Genomic DNA, 22033 nt, shown 5'->3' with positions numbered 1-22033 from the left:
TTAGCTGTCTGCCATGAAGAGAATCTGGGCTGATGTCATTGGCTGAGGCTCACCTGCTTGTTACAAAGTTTCCCAGCACAGGAATATTGCAGTCCACCCTCCCCGGGGCCACATTTCCTTTGTCTAACAACAGGGATGAGAAAGATGGAGTAGGGGTGATGGCCCCTACCTGGCAAGTTTGGAGAAGCAAGCTATTTTAGGAGACCTTCTAATTAATGACCATCCTCCTGGTCCAAATCAAGCTTTTGTTTCCCTGTAGTTCTAAGTAACAATTCAGGGTCTTTTCTCAAAGAAACCTACACCTTGAGGAGGGTTCTGCAAGAATGTGGCCTAATTCAGTGCTGTGGCCCAGGGGCTGAGCTCCAAGCTCACAAATGACAAAGGTTAGGTTTGGGGTTGGGGCTGGGCTTGGGTTTAGGTTTAGGGTTCCCGCCCTAGGAATCAGTGGATGTCCAGGCTGCTTGCTGATGTTTTTGGTTTTGTCCCCATTTTTGTTTTGTTCTGGCAGCAGCATGCGCTGAGGGGACTCTGAGGAGACTCTTGAAAGGGCTAGGCGTTGGGAAATTCTCCACAGTCCTATCTAAGTTGCCCCATCCTTTCCAAGGTGCCCGGTGTGGGTTTCCATCCTCAGGGGTCTCTGGACGCAGTGTGGGGAGCCTTCCCGGCTCTTCTGTTCCCTGGCAATCCTGCGCAGAGGACAGCAATGGGCAACCGCGACCTGGAGGAAATGCCCTGGGAGAGCCGCCAAGTCCGTGAACGGCTGACTGCGACCCAAGGCCCTAAGTGCAGCTGGGGCAGCCACAACCTCCGGATCCCCTCAAGTGGGGATGGCGCCCCTGGGCCAGCAGAGGCCTGTGGGGGCGGGGCGGGCCGGAAGAGCGCGCAGGCGCACGGCCGGAAGAGGGCGCAGGGGAGCGCGGGAGCGGGAGGCTCTGGGTGGGAGGCCCCATGGCGCCGCCTCAGCGCTGCCGCGTCCTCAGGTGCTGCAGCTGCGGCCTCTTCCAAGCGCACCAGGTGGGCTGGGCGCCGGCCTCCCGCGGGTGGCAGGTGTGGTGTGGGGTCGCGTCCCTCCGGCGTCGTCCCGGCCTCTCTGCTGTAGGTTTGGGGGAGTACTGGCTTCTGCAGAGGCGGGCTCTGGTGAAGTCTAGTGACATTTGGGGAACCTTGTGGGACCCAGGCGGGGTGGGGGTGGCAACCCGGGACCCCGCAGTGCCCCTCAGGCTTCTCATGGGAGAAGCACCCCTCCCCGCCATGGGCGTCCTGTCACCACATCCTGGGGCTCTGCTTCCATCTGTGCCCTAACCCTGTCTCACAGCTTGTCCTCTCCTGCTGGTTGGATGTCCCTGTCCCCTTCTAAGGGACACCCCTCTCTTGGTCCTGTGTTGGTTGGCTGTGTCCTGACATCCGACTTCTGTAAGATGTGTGATAAAAGGCAATAGACTTTTAGGGGCGAAAGCACGTTTTGTATCAAATGCTCTCCCCATGATGCCAGTCTCTTGAGAGAAACAGCTCTTACCCTGCCCCCCAGATGCAGCTATTGAGTGGGTATCTGTTAGTATTACAAGCTAGGCATTTTAGATAAGAACTACTTTAGGGCCTCAAGAGATTTTTTATTTTCTTCTTCTTAAAGTTTTATTTATGCACCTGGCACAGTAGCCTGTTGATGAAAGTCCTGGTCTTACACTCACCAGGATCCCTTATGGGCACTGGTTCTAGTCCTGGCTGCTCCACTTCTCATCCAGCTCCCTGCTTGTGGCCTGGGAAAGTAGTCGAGGACGGCCAAAGCCTTGGGACCCTGTACACACGTGGGAGACCCGGAAGAAGCTCCTGGTTCCTGGTTGTGGCCACTTGGGGAATGAACCAGCAGATGAAAGATCTTTCTTTCTCTCTCTGTGTAGACTGCCTTTAAAATCAAAATGAATACATCTTTTAAAAGCCGTTTTATTTTTATTTGAAAGGCAGAGTTTCCGAGAGGACAGAAAAGTCCACTGGTGCACTCCCCAAATAGCAACAGCCTGAGCTGAGCCCATGTATTACTTCCCTATTTCAGTGTATTCTGAGAGTTGGTGGAATGGAAATTATTTGCATCTTTAAGTTGTTGCACGTGGATAATGTAGTGCAGTTCTCATGGTCATTTTCAACTCTGAAAAAGGATTCGAACCCAGAGAAGGCTACCCCAGCCGTAGATCTGCATCATGGGCATTCTCCCACATCTCTTTTCTTTGCAAGAGCCCCTGATTTAAGGAGCATTTCCCTCTTACAGAGCCTAGAATGCTGAGCTCTGGAAGGATCAAACTGTTTCATCATTTAATAGACGGCAGACAGAAGCATACACTTGTAGAGATCTTACACGCCATACCATCTCTCACTTGCTCCCCAGTGAGTTCGTTTCCAGTAGTTGTATGTCTGCAGGGTTGTTTTTTTTTTTTTTAATTGGAAAATCAGATTTCCAGAGAGAAGAGACAAAGCTCTTCCATCCATTGCTTACTCCCCAAATGGCTGCGATGGCTAGAACTGAGCCAGTCTAGAGCCAGGAGCCTCCTGCAGGTCTCCCACATGGGTACAGGTCCCCAGGCTTTGAGCCATCCTCTACTGTGTTCCCAGGCCATAAGCAGGAAGCTGAGTAGCAAGTGGAGCATCTGGGACATGAACAAGCACCCATATGGGATGCTACACTTAGACATGAAGGATTAGCCAGTTGAGCCATTGGGCCAGAGCTGCATCTGCAGATTTTCAGAAAAGATAATTTCTTGGAAAGGCTGAGTGAGACAGAGCTCAAAGCTCCTGGCCTCTGGCTTTGGCCAGGCAGAGTGACAGGGGCTGCAGTGGCTGGGCCGGGCAGGCTGGCTGAAGCCATGAGCTTCTTCAGGGTCTTCCGTGTAACTAATTATTTGTTATATAAAAGCTATGTTAAATTTTGGAGCTTGTATTAGTTTTGTTTGCACACACTATACCAGATTTCCTTACTGTTTTTAGTTATTTCTCATTTGCTTTCCTATTTTTAGTTTAAAAAATATTTATGAATACCTCTGGGAAGGCAGTAGGTAATGGCCGAGTACCAGGTGGAGTCTGGCCTCCTGGCTCTGGCCTGGCCCAACACAGTTGGTGTGGCCATATAGAGAGTGAACCGGCAGGTGGAAGATTTCCTCTGAGTCTACCTTTCAAATAAATAAAAAGTTCTTTTTAAAAAATAACTAAATATTTAGCTATATCTCTGCAATTTCCTTCCAGCTGAAAAAGAGTCCCAAATGGACGTGCAAAGCCTGCGGCAAGAAACAGTCGTTTTTGCGGGTAAGTCCTTAGGAGCAGAGACAAGGTGGAGTCCCAGCGTTCCACGGCCTGGATCTCTCTCTCATGGTTGGCCAGGCGGCGTGCTGCTGCCCCTGGGCTCCTGTCCCCTCCGGCCATGGGGGGACAGAGCAGTGCCTGGGAGGTGCCGTCCTTGGTTTTCTTCATTCAGTACAAGTATCTTGTGTGCCTTCTGTGTGCCAGGTGCCTAGAAACAGTGGGCAGTGAGACCTTCATGATTCATAGGGAAGGGGAAGAGAAAGTAATTCACGGGCACACAGGCACACGCACAGGTGTAACCAAAAGCTGGACCAAGCACGGGGGACTGCAGGAACACGGCAGACAGTTAGAGCCAGCAGGGTGGGGAGGATGGACGGAATCCTCTCCTGTAGCTGCCCTTACTCTGATGAGGTGCACAGTTCTCGTGTGTCCGTGTTGATCTCAACCGCCTCATGCCTTCGGTCTGTTGAACACCTGTTCCCACTCACTTTGCTTGCCGTAGCCCAGTGCTGCCTCTCCTGCCTCATCTCATCATTCATCTCGTGTTTTTCTGACACTGAACACGGGCCAAGTCCCCTCCCTTAGAGACTCCGCTCCCGTTTTGGCGGTCCTGATCAGGAGGGAGGTATCAGTGCCCTGGCACGAGTGCCGTCCATCTCAGAGTGAATTGCGGGAGGCTCTGCCCACGTCTCCCTAGCACTCTGCACAGTACCCAACACTGCTGCACATGCTTTGCTTAGAACAGAAACCACAGAGGTGAAATTAAGAATGTATTTTGATCAGGTTTCCTTTTGTTCCAAATAATAGACAAAAAAATTGAACATGGCTTCAGTGGAAAATTATTTTAAATGTGCTGTCACTAGTGGGGTGTCTTGGGGAAGGAACCCAAAGACAGAACTTCATCCCTGGGCCTCCAGCCAGCTTTCCTCCCTTCTCCCCTTTGTCCAGTTTCTCCCAATGCCTTCCTCTTCCCTTTTCTCCTGTCTTTCCTTCCAGTAATGTCCTCCACTCAGGGAATGCAGAATGTCCTGTGAGCCATCTGGAATAGCTGAGATTCATGCACAAAGCCACCCCTGGGACCAGGTGCATTCACCCATGGGCCCACCTCTTGTCAGGGCCAGGAACCGGCAGATCAGCCAGCCAGACACCCACACAGTAACTACTGCTTGTCTGTGCATTTCTGGTTTCTCTGTGAGGAAGGCTTGGCCGTCCTCTCAGAGCCTCCCAACCTGTGCAATGATTACAATAGCAGTCACACACACCAAAACTGTCCTGGGAGGATGTTGCTGTGTGTGGTCACTCTGGCAGCCTGCCTCCTGTCACGAAAGGTTCTTTTATTCCATCAGATTTGTCTGCAGCTTCCTGCAGCCACAGAGGTGGGGAGAGTTCAAGGGAGCTGCCCAGGAGGCCTTTAAGGGCCGGACCTGCTAGTGGATGACATTACACAGCAGAGACTGGTCTCCTGGCTGGACCTGGTCACCGGGCACTCTGGAGTCCAGAGAAGGGAGGCTGTGTCTGTATGACCCTGCTGGTCATTCCAGGCCCTGAGTCCTCAAGCTTGCCCAACTCTGCCATTCCCCTCTACTGCTCCTCTTCTCTCCATGCAGATCTGCTCTCCTAAGCAGCCACTGGGATCACTCATGTCTCAGTCAGAGATGACATACAGGCTCCAGGTCCTCCTGCTGGTCTTCTCATGCCTGGCCGGTTGCTGCTCTGGTCCTCCTTGTTGGTTGTCTCCTCTCCCCAGTGTCCAGTTATTGAAGGACTCTGAGTGTAGCCTCGCTGCCTGTTTGGCCTCATTCATTCCGAAGTGACCCAAGATAAGACCATATGAAAACTCTTATATATGTGTGTGCCACCACTGCCAGTCACCATGGGGTATGTAACAGACATCTCACATCTCACCTGTCCAAACAGAAGCCTGCCGGCGCCCACAGACCTACTCTTCCCATAGCCATTCCATGCCTTTCTGCTGCATCCCTCTGAGGTCTCTGTCTGGGCACTCCTGGCTCTGTATTTACATTCTTCCTACAGTTCAGTCCCTGAGCAGTTTGTGTTGGCATCTTCCTGCAGCCCTGCTCCCCATCTCTGTGAGCAGTGGCTTCCTAGCTGCCCTGCCTGTCTTTGTGCTGTGCCCTCTCTCAGTACCACAGCCAGGGGCTCCTCTTAGAACACACACTGGGTCCTCTACTCAGAGCCAAATACTTACCCTGTACACAGAGCCAACTATGTGAAGCTTTGGGGAGAGCCCAAAATGTGGGGATCCTGTTACAAAACCCTTTTTTAAAAGGTGTATTTATTTTTATTTGGAAGGCAGGTTTTGTAGAGTGGGGCTAGGGAAGTTTTCCATCCCTAAATGTCCTCAACGGCCAGAGCTGAGCTAATCCAAAGCTGGGAGCCAGGAGCCTCTTCCAGGTCTCTCAGGTGTGTGCAGGGTTCCAAGAACTTGGGCCATCCTTTGCAGCTCTCCCAGGTCATAAGCAGAGAGCTGGATCAGAAGTGGAGCAGCCAGAATATGAACCAGCCTCTCTATGGGATGTTGGTGCCAGAGTGGAGGATTAACGTGCTGTGCCACTGATTTGGGCCTGTTTTGTCTTTTGTTTGTTTGTTAATAGTTTCTCTGTCACTCTCTCTCTGTCATATTCTTTCTTTCTTTAATGGAAGTCCACCAGACAGAGATCTGTGAGCTGATTCATTCCCCAAATGCATACCACAGCTTGGTTGGTGCAAGCTGAAAACAGGACCAGGATCCCAGTCTGCATCTCACACAGGTTGACAAGGCCCCAGTGACTTGAGCTGCACCTGCTACTCCATAGCGGCAAGCTGACGTTGGGAGCAGAGCTGAGACTTGAACCCAGGAATTGTCATAAGGGATGCAGACCTCTAAGGTGGGTTAACCGCTCTGCCAGAGGCCCACCCCTGTGATCCCTCCTGACTTCTCATATTTTTTTAACATCTTCTTTAAAGAAAACCTAACGTTCTGATATACTATCATGCTTTTACTTTTCCTCCTGATGTTTTGCAAAGCCAGCATTAAATACAAGTGTAAGTCACTTGGTGTTTGTGAAGTCATCTGCATGGCATAGTGCGAGTTGCACGGCTCATTCATGCTCACGTAATTCACCCTACCCAGAGCAGCAGAAGAGCTCACAGCCACACTGGCTGGCTTTACTGCATTTCTTGGCATGCGCAGCTTCTACCTACACTCCACTTCTGACTTACTGATGAGTAAAGAAGGAAGAGCAGCCCTGGCCTCATCGATCCCTTGCCTTCTATAAGGCCCTACTCAGCCTGACTGTTGCCTAAAGCAGGGAAATAGCATGAGGAAGAAAGGATATGGTAGGACACTTGATGGCTAATGATTCTTAAAACATCATTGCCACATTCTGCGCTTGCAACAGGTTCTGGTTCCAGTGGAAAGTCCAACCTCCCAGGCCATCAGCACCCTTCCCCTACCGTCTGCACTCCAGGTCTCGCTGAGTCCACAGCAGTCATGTGTCTCAGGTGTCCTGAGCCATGGAGAGTGAGTGTACACATGAGGTGGCAAGGAACGGTTGGCCACACGTCTGCTCTGCTTTGTCCACTGGACTTCACTCAAACAGTGAAACGGTGTCGGCATGGTTTTTGTTGTTGTTTCTTTGTTTTGTTAAGATTTATTTATTTTTATGTATTGCAAAGGCAGATTTACAGAGTAGGAGAGACAAAGAGATCTTCCATCTGCTGGTTCACTCTCCCACGTGGCTGCAACAGCAGAGCTAAGCTGATCTGAAGCCAGGATTTAGCCACTAGGCTACCATCCTGGACTTACTGTCAGAATTTTTTTAACAGGTAATGTTTAGCTTCGCAGTTAAGATGCCACTTCTGGGCCCAGCATAGTAGCCCAGGAGCTAAAGTCCTTGCCTTGGATACATCAGGATCACATATGGGTACTGATTCTAATGCCAGCAGTCCCGCTTCCCATCCAGCTCCTTGCTTGTGGCCTTGGAAAGCATCGAGGATGGCCCAGAGCCTTGGGCCCTGCATGCATGTGTGGAAGAGGCTGTGGGCTCTTGACAACAGATCAGCACAGCTACGGCACTTGCTTGGGGAGTGAATCATTGGACAGAAGATCTTCCTCTCTGTCTCTTCTCCTCTTTGTATATCTGACTTTGCAATAAAAATTTAAAAACCTTTTTTTTTAAGATTCCACTTCTAGGGCCCAGCGCGATGGCACAGCAGTTAAGGTCCTGCCTTGCACGCCCGGGATCTCATATGGGCGCTGGATCACATATGGGTACTGATTCTAATGCCAGCAGTCCCGCTTCCCATCCAGCTCCCTGCTTGTGGCCCGGGAAAGCAGTCGAGGACTGCCCAAAGCTTTGGGACCCTGCACCTGTGTGAGAGACCCAGAAGAGGCTCCTGGCTTCGGATCGGCATAGCATCGGCCGTTGCGCTCACTTGGGGAGTGAATCATCAGCCCCAGTTTGTGTCCCAGCTGCTCTGCTTCCCATCCAGCTCCCTTCCTGTGGCCTGGGAAAAGCAGAGGAGGACAGCCCTAAGCCTGGAGACCCTGCAGCCAAGTGGGAGACAGAAGAAGCTCCTGCAGGGCTCCAGGCTTCTGATTGACCACATTATGATATTGTCTGGATTTCAGTGCTGGCTCTAACTCCTGACTGAAGCTTCCTTTTCTTTTTCTTTTGTTTAAAACTGTTTTCAGGGAGTTATTTATTTTTATTTGAAAGGCAGAGTTACAGGAGAAGAAACAAAGAAAGAGAGAGAGAACTTCCATCCACTGGTTCACTTCCCTAATGGCCGAAATGGCCAGAGTTAAACCCTCCAGAGCTAGGAGCTGCCCCTGTCTCCCACACTGAGCAGGGGCCCGAGGACCTGAGCCATCAAGTTCCCAGATCATAGGTAGGGAACTGGATCAGAAGTGGAGCAGCTGGGACATGCACTGGTCCCTATATAGGATACTAGCATGGCAGACCAGGCCCAGCCTACCATGCCATAGCACCAGCCCCTCCAATTTCCTTTTTCTCCCCCCTCCCTTTTTTTGGTAAGATTTTTTACTTTTGTTTGAAAGTCAGATCTAAAGAAAGAAGGAGAAAAAGAGAAAGATATTGTATCTGGTATTGACTCCCCAAATGGCTACATTAGCTGACCCTGAGCTAATCTGAAGCTTGGCTCTTCTTTCTGGTTTCCCACATGGTTGTAGGATTGCAATGACTTGAGCCATCCCTTGCTGCCTTCCCAGGCTATAAGCGGTGAGCTGGATTGGACATGGAGTGCCCAGGACATGAACCAGCACCTGTATGGGATGCTGGCACTTGATGGTGGAGGATTGGCCTGATGAGCCATGGCACAAGCCACCTCCAACTTCTAATGCAGACCCTGGTAGGTATCAGTAATAGCTCAAGCAATTGAGTTCCTGACCCCACATTGGCCAGCCCCTGCCATTGCAGGCACTTGGTTAGTGAACTAGCAGATGGGAGCGCTTTCTGTGCATTCATCCTTCTCAAATAAATAAATCTCATGTAGGAGCTGGCAGCATGGTGTATCAGCCTAAGCCTCCAGCTTAGCTCTGACGTCCTGCATCATGTCCTGGCTGCTACATTTCTAATCCAGCTCCCTACTGATATACCTGGGAAAACAGTAGAAAAGTGCCTAAGTGCTTGGGTGCCTACAACCATGTTGGGAGACCCAGAAGAAGCTCCTGCCCACTGCCTGGCATTGTCCCAGCTCTAACCATTGCACCCATTTGGAGAAAGAACTGGCAGATGCAAGGTCTGTCTCTCCTTCACTCTTTTATAACTGCCTTTCAAATACAAATAAATAAGTCTTTTAAAAACAGTTATTTTCACAAAGCTCTTCAGGATGGCAGCCGCAGAGCAGGTCTGTAGGAGTGTACCACTGCATGTGGAAGACCATCCACTGTCATCTCCTGCCGGCCTCCCTTCAGAGCACTCAGCTCCAGGCTCACTGATCCCCCTCAGGCGAGGCTCAAGGTCTCAGCCTTCATTCTCATCTCGTGCCTCTGTTGGAATGTTCTTTCCCCAGCTGTGTGTGGGACACCCTCGCCTGTATCTTCCTGTTTGTGCCCACATCTCCCCTTCTCACTGACCTGATCCTTGAGCACTAGAAGACCCTTTGTCAGGTGGCGTCTGGGTTCCTCTGCCTGCCCCGCTTCTTGGCTCTGATTTCCTCATGTGTGCCTGGCACCATGTGATAGGCCAGACATTTTACCTAGGGATCTTCAGTACGTTCTTGGAGATTCATATGATGGAAATCTATTTAAGAACTTTTAAATTTTGTATAAAAATAAACTTACCTTTTATTTCCATTCTTCAGAAACATTTTGAAATACTGGTCTTTTCAAGTTGTCTTTTGGGGCCATTAAAATGTGTTCAGCCATCATCTGTAGCACACATATCGTGTGGGGACACCAGTTTGTGTTCCAGGCTGTTTCTACTCCTGATCAGGCTCACTGCTGATGCACCTGGGAAAGCAGCAGAAGATGGCTCATGTCCTTAAGCCCCTGCACCCACATGGGAGACTGGGGTGAAGCTCCTGGATTTGACCTGGCGCTGCCCTAGCCATTTCAGCCTTTGGGGAGTGGCCCAATAGAGGAAAGATCTCTTTCTCTCTGGGTGTGTTTCTCCTTCTTGTCTCACTGGCATGTCTGCTCCTCAGTGACACTGCAGTGCATGTCTCATAGCTAGACCAAGGCCTGACACATGGCAGGTTCTCAGTAAATATTTATGGGCTGAAGGAGTCCAGAATGAGGCCTAAAGATGCCTGAGTGATGCCACGAAGAACAAAGAAGAACACCTCATTTTGTGTTCCCCTGTCTATCAGCAAATGAAGCATCCTTCCATATAGTTTGTGGGGATTTGGGTCATTTCTCTTGGGAAGTTTTATTCAGGTTCATTGGTCATTTTGAGCAGGGCTTAAGGTGCTTTTGCCTTTGAAACTAGAGCTGCATGCTGGTGGGGCAGCCAGAGAGAATTAATCAGTTCTGGAGCCTGTCTGTCTGTGGCTCCAGACTGGCTGTTTCAGGCAGTCTTGGGCCTTGCAGAGCACAGCACCATCCTCCCCGAGGTGGGTCTCACAGGTGGCTGTTCTTCACACCCTGAGGAGCTTTTCAAACTTCACATGTTTCTTTTGTTTCTCAGAGCTACGGTGAGGGCTCCGGTGCTGACTGCAGGCGCCATGTCCAAAAGTTAAATCTGCTGCAAGGACAGGTCTCAGAGCTGCCGCTCAGGTATGGTGTTGGGAGAGGAGCACGCTTGCCAATCTGCTTGCTTGTCAACTGTACAGTGAGTGTGTGCTTTATTCCTGGATTCATCCAGTGGAGAAAACCTCCACAAAGGTGGGGGCATGCGTGATCTTTCATTGACATTTTCCCACACATCTTTGATCATATTACTCTTTTAATACTTATTTGTTTTTATTTGAGGAGCAGAGCTATGGAGAGAAAAGGAGAGAGATCTGCCATCTGAGGGTTCACTCCCCAAATGGCTACAACAGATAGAGCCGGGCTTATCTGAAGCCAGGAACCAGAAGCTTCTTCTAGGTCTCTCATGGGGGTGCAGGGTGTCAAGGTCTTGCCCCATCCTCTGCTATCTTACCAGGTCATGAGTAGGGAACTGGATGGGAAATGGAGCAGCTGGGACTTCAACCAAGGCCCACATGGGATTCTGGTACCACAGGCAGAGGTTTAACTAGCTATGGCACAGCTAGGTCCTCATTGTACTCTTATACAGTGAATTGAACATATTAAACAATTCTCCCACCGAAAATAAAAATACTGGCTGCAGGGTTTTTTTCAGTGCACTGATGAGCTGGCAGGAGAATCAATAACCCTCAGAGGTAAAAATGAAGTAAAGCCAAAATCCAGAAGGCAACCTCTGAACTACTGTGATTGTCACCTGGTTCCCTGGAGCCCTTGTTCAGCCGGCCAGAGAGCTGCAGGAGGAAAAAGACAGTGTGGGGCCTGGTCAATGGGGAAGGACAGTGGGAGCCCTCCATGTAAAGTGAGTCCCATAGGGCTGTCCTGTCATGAACAAATTCACATACCCACCATGCAGCTGCTGATGAAGAGGGAATAGCTGACAACGATTTCAGAAATCCTGGTTTTCTAGCCTTCCACACACACAGTGCAAAAGTCTCAAGCTGAGAGTGTGCATTTCAGTTGCTCCTCTCTGGAGCAGCACACCTTCCATCCTGGCTTCCAAGAACTCCCACAGGCAGAATCCCAGGAAACACAGACTCAGAGTTAAAACTCATTAAACAGGGGGATGGTGCTGGGGCTTGGCAAGTAAGGCACCATCTGTCACCTGGCATCCCTTATGGATGCCAGTTCAAGTCAAGTTGTTCCACTTCAGGTCCACTTCCCTGCTAATATGCCTGGGAAAGCAGTCAAAGGTGACCCAAGTGCTTGGGCTCCTGCACCCATGTGGGAGACCCAGAAGAGCTTCTGGCTCTTTGGGTTTGGACCAGGCCTTCTCTGATCATTGCAGCCATTTGAGGAGTGAAGCAGCAAATGGAAGAGCTCTCTGTCTCTCCTTATCTCTGTAAACTCTGCAATTCAAATAAATAAAGTTTTGGAAATTACTAAACAATGAATGAAATATGTCAGAATAGACTGAGCAGCAGGCAGCTGAGGAAAGTGAGAGCTCAAGGAATTCAGCATGTGTAATATTGCACAATCAGTAAATCTGACAGTGTGGGGGGAATTGATAGGCTTTAGAAAAATCAGTTGGTTAAAAAATTTAGTTCTTTGACAGAGTGACAAAGGGAGACAGTGAAATAGTGAAATCTTACACTGGTCCACTAGCCACAATGGGCAGGGCTGGGCCAGAACAAAGCTAGGAGCCTGAAGCTCCATCTGGGCCTCCCACATGAGTGCCAGGGGCCCAGGTACTTGGGCCATTCTCTGCTGCCTTCCCAGACAAACCAGCGGAGAGCTGGCTCACAGGCAGAGCAGCGGGACCCGAAGCAGTGCTCTGATAAAGGATGCCACCACTACAGGCAGGGACTTAACTTGCTGTGCCACAACATTGGCTCCCAGTTCTTGAAAGTGAAAGTAGAGGCACAGTGTTGTGGCGTTGCTGGTCAAGTTGCTGCCCCCAACATGCCATATGAATGCTGGTTTGTGTTCCAATGCTCCACTTGCAATGTAGCTTCCTATTAATGACCTGAGAAAAGCTGTGCAAGATGGCCCAAGTGTTTGGGCTCTGGCCACCCTTATGGGAGACCTGCTGAAGCTTCTGGCTCTTAAAAAAAAAAACATTATGGGCTGGCACAGTGGCATGGCGAGCTAATCTTCTACCTGTGGCACTGGCGTCAGATATGGACACCAGTTCAGGTCCTGGCTGCTCCATTTCTAGTCCAGCTCCCTGCTGATGGCCTGGGAAAGCAGCAGAGGATGCAACTCTGAGGAGTGAACCAGGGGATGGAAGTTCTGTCTTTCCCTCTCTCTCTCTTTCTGACTCTGATTTTTTCTTTTTGTTGGAAAAGCAGATTTACAGAGAGTAAAAGCAGAGGAAAAAATTTTCTGTCCACCGTTTCACTCCCCAGATGGCTGTAATGGCCAAACCTGAGATGATTCTAAACCAGGAGCCAGGAGCCCATTCTGCGACTCCTACGTGGGTGCAGGTTTCCAAGGCTTTGGGCCATCCTTGACTGCTTTCCCAGGCCACAAGCATGGACCTGGATGGGAATTGGGGCTGCCGGGATTAGAATTGTCTCCCAGATGGGCTCCCAGCTCTTGCAAGGTGAGGATTTAGCCATCGAGCCATCACAGTGGGCTCAGGCACGTTGCCTTCTTTTTTCTTTTCTTTAGAAATTACCATGTTCCTTCCTTCCTTCCTGACTGCCTTCCTTCTTTGTTTCCTCACTTCCTTCCTTCCTTTCTTCATTTTGCTTAGGACAGTGTGACAGATGACCTTGTCCCTGGCGACCAGATGAGCCCTGCAGACAGGACGTTATTGCCAGCACATCCCCTGCCATGGCAACTGACCTGGCTAGGAATGTGCCTAGAGCCCAGGCCCTTTGCCACATGGGTATGGTTCAGGTGTATTATTGCCTGTGTCCCATCGGAGTCCCAGGGGTGAGTCAGCTGTACCTTCTGATGCCACAGGATCTCTGATCTCAGGGACCAAATCTTTGGGATGTGCCCTGACCTCAGTGTACACAGCTGCATGTGGGACACTGCCTTGGCAGGCTCTTCTGCAAGAGAGAGGAACTTACTCAGGAATATACAAAAGATAAGCCAGGCTACTCCAGTGAACCAGGACCTCTCCTACTGGCAAAAAGAACCCAGCAACTTCGCAGAGTAATGAGGACCATGCTGCGGACACAGCCGTTGGCACTGACTGGAAATTTTCTGGCTCCTGAGATAGACCCATTAATGACACAGAGATTTCCAAACTGAGACCAGGCAGGGCTCATGTCCATAACCAGCAGGAAGTAATTACAGAAGATGTGATGAATCTTCATCCTTCAGCAATCCTTAAGATTAAGGTCAGAGGGCCTGGTAGCATGGCCTAGTGGCTAAGGTCCTTGACTTGAATGCACCAGGATCCCATATGGGTGCCGGTTCTAATCTCGGCAGCTCCACTTCCCATCAAGCTCCCTACTTGTGGCCTAGGAAAGCAGTCTAGGACGGCCCAAAGCCTTGGGACCCTGCACCCTTGTGGGAGACCCGGAAGAAGTTCCCGGCTCCTGGCTTCAGATTGGCATAGCATCAGCTGTTGCGCTCACTTGGGGAGTGAATCACTGGGCAGAAGATCTTCCTCTCTGTGTCTCCTCCTCTCTGTATATCTGACTTTCCAATAAATAAATAAATATTTAAAAAGAAAATTTTTAAAAAAGAAAGATTAAGGTCAGAACTATCTGAGGGAGGATGAAATGGAATAGGCAGGAAACTGCTTAGGCTCACAAGTTGAAACTACATACACCTGCACACCTCCTCTACACTATGTCTTCCTGTCTACCTGTCTGTCAATGAGATGACCCCTTCCCCATAGGTACTTCCCCTCACTGGACTTGGAGGTGGTATCAGGTAACCACTACCTGTTCCAGGCTCCTAGGAAGCCAGGCAATGAGGAGGGGCACTCTCTGTCTTCCCATGGACACAGGATGGAAAGTTTCTACCAGCTGTGAGGGTTATAATCAAACATACTCTGATATGTTAGGACAACACGCCAGTCACACTGGTTCTTCTGTAGATCCAGATCACACCCCAGCATTCTGCATCAAAAACCAGGCTAATGTGCTATAGCACCTCTACTCTGTAAGATTTGTACTGGTTGTTTGCTCATGGCTAGGGGAAGCAGCAGAAGGTGGCCCAAGCGCATGGCCCCGTGCCACCCTCGTGGGAGAACCATATGAAGCTCCTTGCCCCTGACTTAATCCTGGCTGAGTCCTAACTATTATGGCCATGTGTGCCGTGAACCAGCAGAGGGAACAAATCTCTCTCTCCCTACTCGTTCTCTGATTTTCAAGTAAATAAATAAGAAAATAACCAACTAATCCTGAAATTTATATAGAAATACAAAAGACATGGAATCATCTAATTAGTGTTGATAAAAATCAAAGTTGGAGGATTTATACAGTCTGATGTAAAGATTGACTAAAAGAGGCCAATACTGTAGCATAGTAGGCTAAGCCTCTGCAGCGGTGGCATCCCATATGAGCACCAGTTTATGTCCCGGCTGCTTCACTTTCCATCCAGCTCCCTGCCTATGACCTGGGAAAGTAGCTACTTGGTTCCCTGCATTACATGGGAAACCCAGAAGAAGCTCCTAGCTCCTGGCTTTGGACCAGCTCAGTTCCAGCCATTACAGCATTTGGGGAATGAACCAGCAGATGGAAGATTTCTTTGTCTCTCCTTCTTTCTGTGACTCTGATCTTCAAATAAAAATAAATACAAATCTTTGGGTCCAGTGTAACAGTTCGTTGGCTAAATCCTTGCCTCACACCCATTGGGATCACATATGGTTGCCAGTTAATGTTCTGGCTGCTCCACTTTCCATTCAGACCTCTGCTTATGCTCTGGGAAAGCGGTAGAGGATGGCCCAAAGCCTTAGGGTTTCCAGAGGAAGGTCCTGGCTCCTAGCTTTGGGTTGGCTTAGCTCTAGCCATTACAGCCATTTAAGAAGTGAACAAATGGATGGAAGGTCTTTCTCTGTCTCTCCTACTCCCTGTAAATCTCCCTTTCCAATAAAATAAGTTATTTTATTGGAATAATAAAATAATAAGCATGATAGCATAGCGCTTAAAGTCCTCACCTTGACCACACCTGGGATCCCATATCGACACTGGTTCTAATCCCAGCAGCTCCATTTCCCATCCAGCTCCCTACCTGTGGCCTGTGAGAACGGTCGAGGACAGCCCAAAGCTTTGGGACCCACGTGGTAGACTTGGAAAGGCTCCTGGCTTCAGATAGGCTCAGCTACAGCAGTTGCAGCCTCTTGGGGAGTGAATCATCAGAAGGAAGATCTTCCACTCTGTTTCTCATCCTCTCTGTATATATTTGCCTTTCTAATAAAAATAAATAAATCTTTTAATTTTTTTTAAAGATTTATTTTTATTATGCTTTTATTGGAAAGGTGGATATACAGAGAGGAGAGACAGGATCTTTCGGGCCGATACTATGCCGATCCGAAGCCAGGAGCCTCTTCCGGTTCTCCCACGCGGGTGCAGGTTCCCAAAGCTTTGGGCCGTCCTCGACTACTTTCCCAGGCCACAGGCAGGGAGCTGGAAGGGAAGCGGGGTGCCGGGATTAGAACCGGCGCCCATATGGGATCCCAGTCGTGCAAGGTGAGGACTTTTAACTACTTGCGCCACCGCGCCGGGCCCAATAAATCTTTTTAAAAAAAACTCTTTCAGCACACCACAGCGAGGTTGTGGGAGCCAGAAGACAAAATGAAGCATTGGAGAGGGCTGGCTCATCTATGGAGGGACTGTGACACCCACCTCTTGGTGGCAACGCTGCAAACAAGAAGGCAGACTATGTTCACAGCGCAGAGACATTCTTTAGGCTTTGGAATGAAGTTTGTTGAAATATTTAATTATTTATACTTGAAAGATTTATAGAGAGGAGAGACTGAATCTTCTTCCACAGGTTCACCCCCACATGGCTGCAACAAGCAGAGCTGAGCCAATCTGACGCCAGAAGCCAGGAGTATCTTCCAGGTCACCCACATGGGTGTCCAAGGACTCCAGCCATCCTCCACTGCTTTCCCAGATCATAAGCAGGGAGCTGACCAGAAGTGGAAGCAGCTGAGGCATGAAGTGGCACCCTTCTGGGATGCTGGGCCACAGGTGGGAGTTAGCTTACTCCATCACAGTGACAGCCCCTGGAATGGGTTCTTAAGTCAGGTATGCAGGGTTCGGGGCGCTCACTGGTAGGATACTGCCCACCAGACTGTTAGTTCTCAGCTGTGGGGCAGGGTAGCTGCTCTCACCTGCATACATCCTCATAATAGCCCTGTGAGAATCAGTGACTGAAGGCAAAGTAACTGTGGTAGAGATGCCCACATATGGTGGACTGTGAGCTCACTGGGGTGTTGCATGGGATTATGTGATTTGACAACCCACATGGCGTCAGTTCATCTTGGTGAGATGCAGAGCCCCACCCCTGCAGGCCAGCTAGAGTCACCGTGATGTGGCAAGTTCAGTGACTTGTGTGGCCTTTTTCCATGAGGACATACATCCCTGTGTTGATGAACGGAACTCTATGTCCAGAGGTCCTGAGCAAAGGACATTCATTGTTTCATTGGTCTTTGCAGTCCTGGGCACAATATTACCCACATTAGTGGGATGAGGAAAATGGAACAAGGATGTCGAACCATGATGAAGCACAGAGCTTGTCATGGTCAAAGCCAAGATGCCAGTTCCAGCCTAAGCAGAGTGCATGGCTCTCTGCCCAGTCCTCCTGTTGGTGGAGGGCCTGACCATCCTAATCAGAGGAAATAAGTGGCCCCTCTCCCAGATCCTCGGCTGCTGCAGGACACCAGAACCACATGAGACCTCAGAGCTGAGTCCCTGAGATGCCCCAAGACCAGCCTGGGGTCTGCTCAGTCCTTGCATCCTGCCATTTTCATCTTATTTGTCCTTCCTCTTTGGGCTCATTTTACTAAGGGGGTTTGGATGTTCTTCCCCTAAGGTCTCTGGAGGGTTCTGGAAGTGTCAGAGAAGAAGAACTTGAAGATCACCATCAGGCAGAGAATGTGGATCCTCAGGTAAGCCAGCTGCATCTGTGCTAAACCTAATGGAACGGATTCTGTTTATGTGTTACCGAAAAGACAGAATCACACAAATTTCATTTGAAGCACTCATTGCAGTTCTAGAATTGAGCAGCACTTCAATGAATGCTGCAACCAGCAGAGCAGAAGGGGTTGGTTTTGTAGACAGAAGGAGCAGATAAGTCACTTCAGAATTGCTTGTCTTATAAGATGCACCCCGGGAGACAGAGTAATGGCCCACTGATGGGTTGGCATCAGGGTAAAAGGTTGAAGCAGGGGGAATTTCCTCTTTCAGACTGCACTGGCCTGTTGATGAAAGCAGGCTGTTCTCTTCCCCCCTTTCTCAGGTCAGTGACAACCGAGTTTCTAGGGACGTGGGTTTTTGCTTGTGCCATGTCCTGCTGGGCTGCAATGCAGGAGCTTCCCCCGAACCAGGGCTTCTTGTAACTTTAGTTTACCAGTATTCATTAGCCATACAGTCAACAATACTGATGACAAGTGTTCATAAGTGCAGGAATACAAGAACCTATAACCTGTCCACATATCCACACATCGTTGCTACACGAAGAGGGCTTCTTCCTTTGTGCTGTGTAATGGCTCCTCCGGAACAGAACCTGTCCTCCAGCTCCTGCCCCCTCTGCCCCCGCCCTCCAGGTTCCTTTCAGGGATAGGAGGCCGAGGGTCAGGTCCCTGGTCACTCCCCTGGAGAGCATGAGTCACACAGTGCTGTGGGCAGGCGGTGTGTGAGAGAGCACTTTAGTTCTTGTGGTCATCGGTCCACCCAGATTAGCAGGTCCTTGCAGGAGAACTCCCACCTTCTGCTCACAGGACCACTCTGGCCACCCTCCTGCCGTCCTGGGCTAGGTGGTCTCAAATACCTATTCCAGGTTCTTAGAGACCATCCAGTACATCTTCTGAAGTGATGAAGTTTCTATAAAAGGTAAGGAAATCACACCCATGTGGGCATGTTGAGGAGCAGAGTGGCCCAAAAACGGGGAGGTGGAAGAGGGGTGCTTTCTCCTCTGCATCTGCAGGAAGAGTGAGAGTGAGAGCATCCTTGAGTGGGAGAGCCCCTCCTTGTCAGGGCTCTTACAGGGTTCCAAAAGGGAGTGGTTATGTGACCCCCGCCCCCCAACAGGTGTGAGGAAGTATCCCCTGGGAAGGGGTCCTCTGACCTACAGATAGGATTACATAGCATGGGGAGGTGTGGCTTCCAGCTCCTGACTGCTATGCCAGCTCCCTACATTCCTCTCCCATTTCATCACTGTTCTGGGGAAAGGGCACGAAGGACGGAGGCTACCTCAGGTCTTACCTCACAGGAAAGAAGGATTTCCCCACAGACAAATCAAGAAGCAAAGTGAGATTTATTCAAGACAAACCTGCCGCAGGATTGAGTGGGGCTCTCAGAGAGGAAAACCCGAGAGAACGGTGGGGGTGGTGTCTTTTCAGCATAATTCAGATGTTCATTATGACAGCTAATAATCAATGAGAGGAAGGCACAGAGTCCTTCATTGGGCCAGGATCACAACCCTGTCTAGCTTGTCTCTGGTGAAAAGCCCAGAGGAAGGATAGGATAGGATTGGTAACTTCTTTCTTTTGTCGTGATAAAAGCAGGAACTCCGAAGGATAAGGTGGCACTTTGGTCTTGCTAACTCAGGCATCCTGCATACTTCTAGGGAGACTCCTCCTCTGCTCTTTCCAGCTACCTGTCGGGCCTGTCTGACTTTCACATGCCACTTGGTCGGCTTTGTGGGAAATCAGTAGACACTCCTAGGCCCACCTCCAGTGCAGCTCTCAGCACCTGAGCTTCCGGGTCAGCCACGCAAACGCTTAGTGTTACATCATTTTTGTGTCAAGAAAAGACGTGTTTGCTTAAGTTTTCACTAACAAAAGGTTTCTGTGTTGTTGCAGTTTCCAGGTATTTTCATTTTTTAAAACCGGGAATATGGTGGAAAGCTGGCTGCTGGCACTGATCCCTTTTTTGAGGGTCTGAGGCTGTCTCCACACTTTCTAAACCATGGCGTCTACAGCACCACGAGTATCTCTGTGCCTTTGTTGTCTGTGTGGGGTCACTGGGTCAGGGAGCATGGACATTCGGGGGTTCTGCTGCCTCTCCAAGGCCTCACCAGCAGGCACCATCCCTGAGCCCTGGGTGTGAGAGCTGCAGTCAAAAGGCTTGCTTTCCTGTTCTTCCCAACACAGCCCTCTGAGAGCCGCTGGCTGAAGTTTCTGCACAAGGACTCCCCGGAACTGGAGCTGGGAGGAGGAGTGTGTTTCCATGGGCAGTCCTCATCCGACATGGAGGAGTCAGACCCTCCCTTCAGTCAGGAGCTGCCCAGAAAAAGGTGCCAGGCTGTACCCAGTGCCCTCCAGGAGGCTCAGGTGGGGACTGATGAGACAGGCGCTGCTTGCTGACACAGGGATGCTGGCTGAACTCTGTGAGCAGCTCAGACGGTGACCTCAAGGGGTAGGGGCTTAGGGGTGTTGACCGGGGCAGGAGGTTTACACTGGCGAAGCAGATACTGCAGACTGCACAGGAGCTCAGCTCTGCAGACAGCGCCTGAGGCGCCATGGGAGGTAGGTGGACCAGCCATGAGGCAGAACTGCCTGGCAAGCACAGGACAGCCCATCTGCCATTGGGCTGCAGCTGAGTGGCTGCATGGAGACTCCCTACCTCCTGTGGCCAGCCAGGTTGCCAGGGAGGCTGTGGGGCACTGTGCTGGCAGGACTGGACTATTGACAGCACTTTCCTCCCACCAGGAAATGGAGCCCGAGCCTGGCCCAGCTGTCGCACAACTGTGACATCCCAGACTTGGGCACTCCCAGGGGCACCTGGCCACCCCAGAAGGTTGGTGATAGGGAATATTGCTTCCACTTTGGTCCCAGTGATCACCAAGCACACAAGCTGTTGAAGTATGAGCTTTTTACCCCCCAAAGCTCAGCTTCCTGTTCTTGCCTGTGTGGAGCCAACTCCTTCCTCTGCCTGCTCCCTTCGCTCCCTGCTCATCTCATGAAATTAACTCTCAGCCAAAAGGGCATCATGACACCCTGGGGTCCACTGAGGTTGGCCTGGCCTCTCTGCACACCCTGCCACCCTTGCCCTCTCCAGGCTCATGCTCCCTTGCTGAAGGCATTCAGTCACTTGGGGTGTGTTCCTGCTCCCAGGAACCCAACAGGCCCCACTGCACATTTAGTGCTGCAAAACTCAGATCTTGCTTTATGCTGTCATCAGCGTGTAAAGAGCCCCACCAGAGGCCTGCTGACAGGGGCCACCTTAGCATAGATCTGCCACGGCCAACTTCAGCTCATGCAGGCCTCCAGCTTGAAGCCAGGAGGCCAAGTTCAGATTCTGCTGTTGTCAGGAGTAGCTTTGAGACCTAAGTCAGCTCGTGGCTCTGAATCTCCCGGTGACAGCAGAGCCTTGCAGTTCCTGTGTGTGATGTTCTTGTCAAGTCTGTTGTGTCTTGCCCTCTTTCTCATTGTCTGGGGTGCAGAGTTACAGCGACCCACTCTGAGGTCCTGTGAAGTGGTAAGCCTAACTGTCAGGACATCTTTGGTTGCTAAGCAGAAGCCGGTCCCCAGCAGCACAGAGAGCTTGGCACAGCCACTTGCAAAGTCCAGGTCTGAGGTGCTGTTTGCCAGGGAGGGAGCAGGTGAGGGGGGTCGGCCTCAGTCCATTCCCCAGTGGTCTCTAGGGCCTGTCTACTCCCACCTCTGTGCAGACACCCTGAGCTGACCCTCAGGAGCTGGGCCACCTGGAGCCTGGTCATGGAAACAGAGGACTGGGATGAAATGGCATTTACTCACTGTGCTTTGCCGACTTCACTGCCCAGCCTGTGGACTGGCAAGCAGCACCATGGAAAAGTCTCATCTGGGAAACGAGCCCCAGCAGGCAACAGGACACAGCTGTCTCCTCTGATTGGTTTCAGGACTCTCCTGGCCTGAACGTGAAGGTGAAGGAAGGTGGCAGTCACTGCCTCTGGAACCATGAGGACCCACGACCCCAGGGGCTCCGTGTTGCTCATGGGGAACTGCCGAATCCAGCCTGTCAGGCTGAGGCCACATCTTCTAAATGGGCAAGATTTCTTCCATCTCCTGTGAACAGCTCCCAGGTGGACACAGAGCAGAGGGGACCCAGACTAGCAGGTCCAGCACAGGCTGAGCAAGGAACCCCATGGGCCCCAACCCCGAAGGAGAGCTGGGAAGCAGCCACTGTCCAGCTTCCTCAGGTCACACAGCCTCCCAGGCCTGGTTCTGAGGGACCCTGCAGGAGGATCCCTGAGCAGCGGAGGGACATGGGGCCTCCCCAGGTGCCAGGGACACAGAAGCCTGCAGCCCTGCGGCTCTCTGACCTCTTTACAACAGGAGAGGACTTCAGTGATGACCTGTGAGCAGAGGCCAGCTTGTCACTGATGCAGATGAGGGTGGTGCAGGAGTGCCTCTGCAGCTCCCCCTGGTGTTAATGTGTGAAAAACCCCGAAAGCTGACAATAAACACAGGAGGACAGTGATGAC

The 22033-nt window shown here is 50.8% G+C and overlaps 1 protein-coding gene and 1 pseudogene across 1 annotated transcript; both read left to right on the top strand.

Annotated features, from left to right (window-relative positions):
• Positions 1–22033, top strand: part of LOC121166446 — a 1182205-nt pseudogene that overhangs the window by 357409 nt on the left and 802763 nt on the right.
• LOC121166443 (MRN complex interacting protein) lies at positions 936–22029 on the top strand. Its single transcript, XM_040995564.1, has 7 exons — positions 936–1014; positions 3232–3291; positions 10440–10528; positions 17441–17516; positions 19722–19864; positions 20280–20367; positions 21449–22029. Exons 1-7 carry the CDS (start codon positions 949–951, stop codon positions 21908–21910), a joined length of 984 nt encoding a protein of 327 aa, XP_040851498.1. The 5' UTR covers positions 936–948; the 3' UTR covers positions 21911–22029.

The sequence above is a fragment of the Ochotona curzoniae genome, unplaced genomic scaffold (assembly GCF_017591425.1).
Source record: "Ochotona curzoniae isolate NIBS_2020 unplaced genomic scaffold, NIBS_Ocur_1.0 patch14, whole genome shotgun sequence".
NCBI classification, from domain to species: domain Eukaryota; kingdom Metazoa; phylum Chordata; class Mammalia; order Lagomorpha; family Ochotonidae; genus Ochotona; species Ochotona curzoniae.
This window is presented reverse-complemented; position numbering and strand designations above follow the sequence as displayed.

Coding starts and splice junctions, on each gene's coding strand:
- LOC121166443 (XM_040995564.1), top strand. CDS start 949: ATGGCGCCGCCTCAGCGCTGCCGCGTCCTCAGGTGCTGCAGCTGCGGC. Junction 1,015..3,231: donor GCCTCTTCCAAGCGCACCAG/GTGGGCTGGGCG, acceptor ATTTCCTTCCAG/CTGAAAAAGAGTCCCAAATG. Junction 19,865..20,279: donor CAGGAGCTGCCCAGAAAAAG/GTGCCAGGCTGT, acceptor TCCTCCCACCAG/GAAATGGAGCCCGAGCCTGG.